Genomic DNA, 11,687 nt, shown 5'->3' on the forward strand with positions numbered 1-11,687 from the left:
GTCCCTGAAGGTGCACTGGTCATGGCATCTACTCCTCCATCCACTATTGTGGCCTCAAGTTCAGTGAAGAATAACAAAGCCCCACCTATTTTAGGCTTGCAGTAGAAGATCCTCAAAAAGGGTTCTTTAGAAAAACCTTTAAGGAGTGGACAAAAAATGGATCAGGAAAAGGTTAAGCTTATTGGTGATACTCTGGTTGAGTCTGGGTCTATAAAGCCCATCGATTCTCACTTCTCTCAACCACATAAATGATTGTTCTCTCATGGAATGTAGGGGGTTGAACAACATCCCTAGACAAAAGGTTGTTCACAGATTAATTGACTTTGAGTCTCCTAATGTTGTTTTTATTCAAGAAACCAAGCTTTCAATGGATGGTTTGGCCAACTGTGCTTGCCGTGTCTAGCCCCAAGGCCTTTGGCAGGGAGTGAGCTCTCATGGTATTTTAGGGGGAGCTTACTTGCCTATGGAACCCAAAGAAAGTTTCCCCTTTGTGATGGTTTTCTAGCAGGTCTTCCATTTCTGTGGTCGCTTCTAGCTTTGAGACAGGAGAAAGATGCCTCTTCTCTAATATTTATGCTCCTACTGATCTTGTGGGTAAGTCTCATCTTTGGGCTCACATCCATTTTGTTTGGGCTCGGAATCCTTTTCTACCCTAGATTTTAGCTAGAGATTTTATTGTCGTTACTAGTTTGGAGGAAAAGTGAGGTGGGTTATTCAGGCTTGATCCTTCATCAAATTTACTCAGAGACAATATTGGTCTCTTGAATCTCATTGATGTGAAGCCAATTAATAGTGTCTTTACATGGAATAATAGAAGGAGTGGTGTTGAGGCTATCTCTAAAAGGCTTGATAGATTTTTCATTTCTTGCTTTTGGGTGCATGATAGGTGGTCCACCAGTTCAAAAAATTCTTGACTGGAGGGGTTTTTATCATTGGCCTATTAAGCTTTCTATTACATCTTTCAGAACCTCCAAAAATCCCTCTTTCAAATTTCAATTGATGTGGCTTCGTGATCAGTCATTGAGGGATCTTATGGTTGATTGGTGGTATGAAGGGGTGCCTGCCCATGGGCGGGCTATGTACTCCTTTGGGAAGAGATTACAACATATAAAATATAGGCTGAAGAGGTGGGATAAACAATGTTTTGGGAACCTGCATAGACATAAGATGGCAGCTCAATCCAAGCTGGATGAGGCTACACATCAAATTAGGGATCAAGGGATGACTGTGGAGCTCAGTATGGCTGAGTCCCTTGCTCTAAAGGACTTAGAAGAGTGGGAGTTGCATGAGGCTGATTTTTTGGAAACAAAAGTCTCCTGTGGATTGGCTCCAAGAAGGCGATAGAAACACTTCTTTTTTCATAATTCTATTAAGGCTCGTAGGTATGGTAACTCTATTACCTCTCTCATTTCTTTAGAAGGGGTTCATCTTTCATCTAAAGAAGAAATTGCTATGGAAGCTATTAGTTTTTTTTCTAATTTGTTTACCAAAGAGGATCCTGAAGCTATGGTGAAAGATAGGGCCATCCTGAACTGTATTTCCCCTCTTGTCTCTGTTGAAATGAATGATGCTCTCTTGCACCCCATTTTGTTGTCTGAACTTGAGGGAGTTGTCTTTCAAATGAAAAAAGGCAAGGCTCCTAGCCCTAAAGGGTTTCCTATTGAGATTTTTCAAGAATTTTGGGAGATTATAAAGTATGATCTTCTAGATGTGGTTCAAGAATCTCATAGGAATAAACAAATGCTCAAATCTATGAATTCTACCTTCTTGGATCTCATTCCTAAGAAGGAGGGGGCTAATAGCTTGGATCAGTACTGGCTTATTGCTCTATGTAATGTTGTCTACAAGATAATCACTAAATTGATTGCTGAACGACTCAAACTTCTTCTCTGCACTTTGGTTTCTAAGGATTAAGGTGGTTTCATTAATGGAAGATAGATCCTTGATGGAGTTGTGATAGCAATGGAGGCTATTCATTCGATAGCTTCCTCTAAGGAGAAGGCTATGTTTATTAAACTTGACATGGCCAAAGCTTATGATAGGGTGAGTTGGGATTTCTTACAGAAGATCCTTTTGGCTTTTGGTTTTGGAGAAGAATGGGTGAATTGGGTTCTTAGTTGTGTGACTTCTACCTCTTTCTCAGTTCTTATTAATGGGGAACCCTCAAAATTGTTTAGCACTTCGCGGGGGCTTCGAAAAGGGGACTCTTTATCTCCCTATTTATTTATTCTCATGGTTGAAGGTCTTGGCAGATTTCTCACTTCCCAGGTGAGACATGGTCTTATTTAGGGTTGGAGTTGGAATAATGCTTTACCTTGCTACTCCCATCTTCAGTTTGTGGATGACACAGGTTTGATGGGTAGGGCCAGAATCAATGAGGCAATGAATTTCAGAAGAGCTTTGGATATCTATTGTAAAGCCTCAGGTCAGAAAATTAATATAGATAAATCATCCATATATTTCTTTAATACCCCTCGGCTTATTTAGAATAGGATTTCCAGGATCCTCAGATTTCAGATAGGGTCTCTTCCTTTGTTGTACCTTGGGATTCCTTTAGATTTGGGGGTTCAACGCAGAGATTTTTCGCAAGGAATTTTGGATAAATTTTGTTGTAAGGTTAATCATTGGACCTACAGGTGGTTATCCTCTGCTGGAAGAGTGATTCTTCTGAAGACTGTGGTGCAAGCACTTCCCAATTATAGGTGTTTTGTACAGGCTCCCCCCTCCTTCTTTGTGAGAGATTTTGATGCTCTTTCTCATCAATTTCTTTGGTCTCGTAGTTTTCTTTCTTCTAAGTGGAGTTTAGTTAAATGGGACTTTGTTTGTAGACCGAGACATGTTGGGGGTCTTTGCCTCAGATCTATTGCTTTGGTTAGCAAGGCCTTGGTAGCTAAGCTGTATTGGAGGTGGTCTAACAGTCAAGATCAGGATTAGGCCAATATTTTAACCCATAAGTATCTCCCTGGTGCTAATGATCATGAGGTGCCTCGTCTTAGTTTAATGGGCAGGGGCTCTTGTATCTGGGATACTCTTAAAAAAAGAGCCCAACTTATTAAAGATGGTATTTTTTGGATTTGTAATAGAGGCTCCGAAACTCTTTTTTGGTAGGACTCTTGGGATGGTTGCCCTCCTATTTTGTCTAGTTATCCACAACTTCAACCTCTTTCCGACATTTTCACTAATGCTAGATGGGTTAAGGTGGAGAATTTTAAAATGGTTAGGCGCATTGGATAGATTGAGGTGACTTGTTGGAAGGATCCTCTTGAATGGTCCTTGGGTGGTTTAGATGAAGATCGTGTGGTGTTGGTTAATATCTTGGAGGGTAGGTTATGTAGTTCCCTCAGGGAGAGAGATATTCTGGCTTGGGGTCCTAACCCAAAAGGCAAGTTTTTTGTTGCTGAAGGTTATGCTCAGATTGATAGGCACTTGCATGGCCTGATGGATGTTCCCTAGTGGAAGAAGGTTTGGAATATCTTTTCTTGGCCGAAATGTAATTTCTTCATATAGCTGGTTGCTTAGAGGAAATGCCTCACATGGGAGAATCTTCGTAAGAGAGGCTTCCAGGGACCATCTATTTGTTATCTTTGTATGCATAATGAGGAAGACTGCTCCCACTTGTTTTTTCTATGCCCTTTCTCTAGGGATATTTGGCACAAGTGGTGGAAGGCTTGGCAACATGCTTGTTTTCATGCTACCTCCTTAATTGAATTTTGGGATAGCTTGGGCAGACCCCCAACAAAGACCTCTTTTCTTCAAGTGGTCTGGGCTATTGGGCCAGCTCTTATTATCTGGAATTTATGGCTGGAAAGGAATCGAAGGGTCTTTTGTGATTCACATATAGGGAGCTCTCAGTTGTGGCAGAAGATAGTTAATAGGCTTCAAGAGACAATCTCAGATAAATGCAATTTGTTTGAAAATGTTGATCCGAGTGATTATGCTATTGTAAGGAATCTGCAATTGGAAAACATTAAAATGGACTGTGCTGCTGGAAATAGATCTCATCATGCAAAGCAGCGAATAAGTAGAGATGGAAGGTGGATTCCCCCTCCTGTGGGAATCTTAAAAATTAATACTGATGGCTCTTCTCGTGGGAATCTTGGACATGTAGGTATTGGAGGTATAGGTATAGGTGATGATGGTTGTGCAGTTTTTTTCTTCTTAATTTATACAGGGCAGCACTCCAACAATCTTATGGAGGCCTTAGCTATTAAGATTGTTGTTGAGCGAGGTTGTTCTTTAGATTGGAGGAAAATTATTTGTGAGCCAGACTCTTAGATTGTTATGGACATGTTGAACAAACAAAATCTGAATGATGTGAGTTGGCAATTAGCTTCTGTGGTCAAACAGATTTTACAAATGGGTAACACATTGGAATTTGTCTCCTTTTGTCATATTCCTAGGGAGTGGAATAGAGTGGCTGATTGTTTGGCCAAGTGGACTTCAGAGCATGTTGATGGTTGGGATTTTAGTGGAAGGGATGGTATACCTCATGATTATCTTGAAACTTTAGATAGGTTAATGCTTGAAGACAAGATGATGCAAGAGCACCCTGTGGTGTAGGATCAATTTCCCCTTTATGTTTGTTTCATTTTTATTGTCATTTTTGAGGCCCTTCGAGGCTCTGGATGAGCCTGGTTTTTTGTGTAATTTCAAAGTAGCTGGCCTTTGTCCCTACTTTGCAGATCATCATCTTTCTGAGGGCTTTCCGAAAAGGTATTATCATTGGAAATCTTACGGTCGGATCTATTGCTATGGTCACTGGACTTTGTAGTTGTGGTGTTGGTGATTCCTTTAGGATCCTTTTAGTTTTTGTTGTTGTCTTGGTGGGCCTGAGGCCTCTTCTTTGTAATTCTTTGATTTCTGAATAAATCTTTACCCCATTTTTTCAAACATAAAAAATAAAAAATGTTCTTGATGGAAATTAATGCATTTCAACCCTTGCAAATAATGAATTTAATTTATTGATGATTTAACATTTCTTCATAATTATTAAATATGTTTTATATATTATTATATTTATTTATACACCACCTAAGATGACACATTTGAATTTCTAAGATCATTTGATTCCACATGTTGTACCTTCATACATGAGTTTAACTCATCATCATGTGGGATATATTTAAAATTATTGGAGCACCTCCCTTTTGAGGAATTCTATGACAATTTATGTAGTATCTTCTAACATGTATCAGCCAATAGTAGGGGACTTACTTTAGAATATTGAATAGCTATAAAAGGTTCACTTATTTTTCACATGATTCCTATTTTAAGACAAAAAATGATGAAAAATTGGGAATCTATTTTATGTAAGTAAAACTCAATGTTATAGATGATTTGATTATTAAAAAAATTTAGTAGGTAATAGGAAATAGTCAAGCGTGGAAGTTAAAATTATTCCCAAGTTGGGTGTCATGTTTTGAAGGTTTTGTAACATGATTTAAAGAAAATCTTTTCGGTTTCTAATTCTTTCATTTTTCTATAATTGGTACTCAAGAAAGTGGGTTAATGTGAAAACTATAGTTAGACATATGTGCTATTGATTTTCTACCAATGCTTCTCCAAATTTATTGATAGTGATCTATACTATTATAAATTTCATATTTTAATTGTATTGTAAGCTTTTTTTAGATTTAATAATATATTGTGCAAGTTACATAGTGTGGATATTTTTTCTTGAAAGGGTTTTCCCCATGTAAATCTATATGTCATAGTATCATTTTTATATGTTTATGACTAGGTTTCCTTACATTATGTAATAATTTTAGATTAAATATTAAATTTATATATACCACTTAGTTCAAGATTAACAAAGGAACTTATTTGGCTAATGAATGAAGAAAACAAACTTCCATAAATTCTAAATCATGGTTACATAGGATACCAAACACATAAAAATATTGTTGATTTAATTGGATTACAACTAGGATATCTGCCTTATTGTTGTTATATTGGAGCGTGTAGCTTTATAAAGCCTTATTTTTTCCATGAACAAACTCTTATAGGAATAGATTTCTAATTTAAAATAAAACCAACATTTTATGTCAGAACCCATCTTTTCTAAGGGACACTCAGAAGAAATGTCAACATTTGAAGACCCGCCCTTTTCTAAGGGATGCATATAGAGAAAGGTACTTATCATGTAAGGAATCACCCCTAAGAAATAAGCAAATTAGAGATGTATTGGTTCTAAATATTATTTCATTAAATAGGAATATAAGCTAGTATAGATTAAATATTAGTTAATTAATGTTAGTTTTTAGTTATTATTTAAAAATGTTAGTTGGGGAGATATTCCCATATGGGATTTTGGGGTGGTTGTTTCCAACAAAATAATGTGTTAAAATGTATTATACAAAGTAATGAGAATTATTCAACAATATTAAAATTTCTTCTTGTTTTTTTAAGTAATGATGGTTTAATTTTTAAGAAGTTGTTCAATCTTCATTTTGTAGTAGAGTAGAAATAATCATGGATAGTAAGGTACCATTTTTTTCCTAATGCTGTGTGGTGGCAACCTAATTTAAGATGAAAATTCATACCAAAGGTGTGAAGTTTTAAAATTGGAGATTGTATTAAACTGGTAGGAACAAATTATATGTTAGAGGAGATTATCAACATGGATTTGAAATTAGAGTGTTTATTCTTTGTTCATGGTATATTTATAAATATATATAGTGAGAAGTTGTTTAAAACTACTAGTCTAGATATGATAGTTTTACATGTTCATCTTTTTCTAGAGAGGTGTGATATGCCAAATAAGCATCATTATTTTTTCAACGCTTGATGGAACTTTACTGTAGTAGTTATGAGTAGTTATGACCATGCGAAAGGAATTATTTGATTTATTGATGTATTCTTTTTGCATTATAACTATTTTTTCATTGAAAAGAAACTATATCATCTATTAGTTCAATTTTATATTTTCCAAGTGCAGAAAACACTTGAATAGACTTTGTTTGATCTTGCGTAATATTTAAAAGTGAATTTTATTTTTTTAAATTTTCTATCCCTTACCAATTAAATACTCCTTTGAATATTTTATGAAAAAACCCATAGTAATTCCTCTTCTCTTATTTTAGATGCTTCCGAAAAACACCTCCCCTATTCATCCATAGCCCCTATTGGAGTTCTTGGTTAGGAGGTGATATATAATATGTATTTCTTTCAAATAAAAGGACTAATTTTGAAATTATTCAGTTGTGGTTGATGTTACCAAACTTGCATGTGTAATGATATTTTTAATCACTATAATCCTTACGTAGATGAGAAGATTGAGATCTACCCTTATTGTTTCTTTTACTCTTTTAGAATATATTGATGCCATTTTGGATGCAAGTGATTGGAAAAGAGGTCCCCACTCACTATCTCTGCATCCATATATGCCCTTCTTTAACTCTTTTAAAGGAATATATTGATGTTTCCCCCATTTGTGTATAACTTGCTTATCTTTACCAGTGGTTATATACTCTATCCTTTAGTTCCCATCCATGGGGTGGGTGGTTTCCCATACAATTTTGGTGTAAATTAGCTTACAAGGCTACAATTAATGCACTAGGTCGGTTCCTTAAGATAGACCCAGATACAAGAAATTTCTCCTATACTTTCAATGCCCATATCTTTGTGGGCATTGATCATTGTAAGCAATTACTAGGTGAGATTTTTATTTTGATGAATGAGAATCATTAGAATTAAATGATTGCGACAATGGCATCCATGTTCGATGTAGACAGTCTTTTGCTATAAACATGTAGCCTTTTCTTGTCCACATAGGTCTCATTCTAGGTCTCCCTCTTTTTAGTATAATAATGCTCTTCTGAGCCATATCATGGTTTTTTTGGACACTTTGGATAATGACTTAGATGATATTGTTCACTTAGTGTCTCCTTTATCTACTATTTTAGTTAGTTAGGCTACTCAATAAGTTATCTCTTCTTTTGCGGCCCCCATTCCTAATGTCATGGGATGCTCACCTTTTCCTTTGATTGTCCTAGATACTTAGTATTCATACTATCATAATTCTACCTAAATGTTGTCTCCTATTATGTACCCTAGTTCTTACTGACTCGAGAAGCTCTTCTTCTCCTTTAGTTTTCCTAGACACTTAGTCTCCATTGTGATAAGTTGCTATATCTAACCCTCATTTTAGTTGGGCTCCTCAAGTTCATCCTAACTAAGCCTCTTCCATTTCTCTTAAGGCATCTTCTCAGGGTGATGTTGGTTCATGAACAATTGTTCTGTTTACCCATTCCTTGGAAGTGTCCCTTTAAAAACACTTATTTCTATTTACCCATTCCTTGGAAGTGTTCCTTTTTTTTTCCAAGATGAATTTGGTTCTTGTTTTCAAGGTCTCATCTTTCTAATTGGTAGTTTTCTTTCCCGTGCAAGGTATCTCTAGGTTATGGTTTTTGCGTCCTCTTGAAAATTTGCAATTTTTGTATGAGATGATTTAGTTGTCTCTTGTTGGTTCACTGCTTTGATCAACGACTTCTTATTTTCCAAAAAAGGTCCTAGTCATTTTTTAGGTTTTCTAGTTGTCTCGCCACTTGTGAGATCCCTCTCTTCTTCATGTTGATTGTTATGTAATAGTTTAGGCCCTCTCTCTTTTGTCAAATTGGAACTTAACGATTAAATTAATATTTTAATAGTGTAAGAATTAGCTAAAATTCTAATTGTAAAACTATATAGTAATATGATTGAATAGTCTGCACTCTGTATCATAGATATTAAATTATTAATATTAAAGATATTAAATTTTTCCAGCTTATAATATTCAATAATTGTAGACTTAATTGTGTAATGCTAGGTCCATCAAATATGAGTTCAAGATGAGAAAATTAGTACACATTAAATTTAGAAAAAAATAATATTTTAGTAATGTTTTGTTTTGAAATAAACTTTTATATAATAGGATCTTTTTCTAATTTTATGTATTGTGTGATTTGATGATAAGTCACATTCACTAATTCACCATTAATCCAATGATTCTATGGAAATTTTGGATTATTTTTCTTAGTTAATTTTGTTGTAATATTTTTTTATTCTAAAGAGAAACTATAAATCATGCTTAAAGTAACTCTCATATGTTGAGAATGTATTCTAATTGATTTATGCAACTTCGCAATGGGCCTAACTTTTTCATTATAGTAGATTTGTTAAAATTGTGTTAGTATATTTTTCTATGTGTCCATCCATGAAATAGGATGAGATTAGATGATTGTGAGACCTTGTCACATTATGTAGAGTCACGAAAGGGGCTGAAACATAGATTTATGTTACTTTTTGAAAATTTTGTGTTTTAGTGAACCCTTGTCTATTACTGAAATTGAATGGTTCTAAATGAGTCCACAAAGGATCAAGACTTTCTAAATGCAAATTCCTGATGTCATAAGAACAAGTTTGATAGAATTGATTTGATTTTGAATTTAATATATAACTTTCCAACAAAACAATCTTGCATACTTAATTTAAAAGTAAATAAAAATTTGAGGATTCACATCCTCTCGCTATAGAGAACTCATCATCTCTCTAGAGACTCTCAATTAGTTGACCTTTATCCTCTCTTCCAAGGTATTGCCTTCTTCCATTCCATTGATATACCTACTTTTGAAATAACATGTCTTCCTTTCTCAAGCCATCTATAATATAAAAAAATTATCTTTTGTCCTTGGTGATATTGCAATTTTTTTAATTCTATTAGCTCGTCTTAAATATGTCAAGATTTTTCTCATGTTAATCCAAACTTGACTTGCTACAAAAGACCATTAAGTATCTCTTATTTCAGTATTCCAAGCTGCCAACTTTGTTCTTAGCATGAAATACTATTAAGATTGAGTGAATAATTCAAAGATTCCATCAATTATATACATAAATGACATACCTAAAACTTGGTTACACCATATTTATTAATTCTAGATTGACTTAGTTTTCATATAAGATATCAATTTTAATGTTGGTATAAATTAATAATAAAAAATATATTATTTTAAACATTATATTATATCAATATGAAATATAAATTAATAAATATAATTTTTTTAAATTTGTTATTATAAATGTTCCATCATTAATCAATCAAATTATTGTTAACTCATTTTTATATTTCTATCATAAAGAGTTTAACAAAAAATTATTTTACATTAAAAGGATGAGAAGTTAAACGAAATCACTGAGAAGGGCATACTTGACATGTTGCAAGGGCAAAATATTCTACAAAAATAAATTAGATAGAATAATATTTTGGCCTTGAACATACTCAAATAATATCTTACGGCAGATGCGATTAGGTCACTTTCAACAACCTAAACACATTAAGCAGACGACAAGATATGTTCATATCAGCTCCGTATCTTCCCAAATACAAATAAAAAAGGGGCCCTCTTTGAAACTGAATAGCGCAGACTGCTGGCAAATCATCCACCTAAGAAAACTCAATATAGAGTTCTGGACAGCTTTATTAAATTTCTTAAATTTCTAAGGACAAGCATTCTTACCATGGGGAGCGAGGGTATGAATGGTGTAAGGGTTGTGTGTGTCACAGGAGGAGGGGGTTACATTGGATCATGGCTTGTCAAGAATCTTCTTCAAGGTGGTTACACAGTACACGCCACTCTCAGAAATCCAGGTATTTGGATCCTTTCTTAACACGTACATATATACCATCTACAGCTATAAATCAAGACTGGACTTAGTTAAATGTATTGGTTTAACTGAAAACTGCAGGAGATACGACGAAATGTGGGCCTTTGATGGCTCTTGCAGGGGCCCAAGAGAGGCTTAAGCTCTTCCAAGCGGATCTCTTGGAAGAGGACATCTTCGATTCTGCACTGACAGACAATTCCAAACGATACTATCGTAATAGGAGGCTTGTAGAAATAACTGAATGTACACAGTTTCTATAGGTTTATTGTTGATTTATCATTCCAAACATTATTAGGCTAATTGTAGGCATAAAATAACTGAATGTTTACATATACAACACATTCATGATTATATATACTTCTCCTGTTACATCGTTTTGCAGAAAATGATATGTACTATAAAGCCTTTAAGTTTGCTCAATTCCTGACGGGCTCTATAGGTGTAGTTCATATCGATGACATATGTAATGCCCACATATTTTTGATGGAGCATCCTACTGCACAAGGCCGCCGTATTTGCTGCACTGATTCTAGGAGCCTTAACTCTCTCAAAGAGTGTATCGCTAAACAATTAAATCTTTCCCTTAAGTAAGTAAATTTTCAATTCATTCTTGAAGGTTGTCTTGGTCAAGCGCAACTATTTAGCTGTCAGATTTATTTTTTGTTTTCGTTTCTTTTAGGTTTGATGAAGAAGACTCGGTAAACCATTATGTCTCAGTTTCTTCAAAGAAATTGTTGGACATGGGCTTCACATACAAATATGGTTTGGAAGAAGCTTTTAAAGAGACCATAGATTGTGCCATTCAAAATGGAATTTTGAAGTTGTAATTTAAAATATAGATTGTTTATTAGATTCAAATCAATTTAATTAGAGATTATTTAACTGCATATAAATATTTATATGTATTAATTGTATATAAATTTTAATTCTATGTAGCACTTGGGGTAGTCTACGGTGTTGGTTGTCAATGATTTTAAGCAAATTAATAAAGTCTTTGTAAATTCAGACATTCAAATTAGTGATATGTACACTCGTATAAAATCTAA

At 34.5% G+C, this 11,687-nt stretch overlaps 1 protein-coding gene across 1 annotated transcript; it reads left to right on the forward strand.

The window, feature by feature from the left end:
* Window positions 1–10,494: 10,494 nt before the first annotated feature.
* LOC131073438 (putative anthocyanidin reductase) lies at window positions 10,495–11,468 on the forward strand. The gene is made up of 4 exons (XM_058009874.1): window positions 10,495–10,624; window positions 10,723–10,854; window positions 11,024–11,228; window positions 11,321–11,468. The coding sequence occupies exons 1-4, from the start codon at window positions 10,495–10,497 to the stop codon at window positions 11,466–11,468; spliced, it is 615 nt and encodes a 204-aa protein (XP_057865857.1).
* Window positions 11,469–11,687: the final 219 nt, after the last annotated feature.

Source organism: Cryptomeria japonica, chromosome 7 (assembly GCF_030272615.1).
Source record: "Cryptomeria japonica chromosome 7, Sugi_1.0, whole genome shotgun sequence".
NCBI lineage: Eukaryota > Viridiplantae > Streptophyta > Pinopsida > Cupressales > Cupressaceae > Cryptomeria > Cryptomeria japonica.

Coding starts and splice junctions, on each gene's coding strand:
- LOC131073438 (XM_058009874.1), top strand. CDS start 10,495: ATGGGGAGCGAGGGTATGAATGGTGTAAGGGTTGTGTGTGTCACAGGA. Junction 10,855..11,023: donor CAATTCCAAACGATACTATC/GTAATAGGAGGC, acceptor ATCGTTTTGCAG/AAAATGATATGTACTATAAA. Junction 11,229..11,320: donor CAATTAAATCTTTCCCTTAA/GTAAGTAAATTT, acceptor CGTTTCTTTTAG/GTTTGATGAAGAAGACTCGG.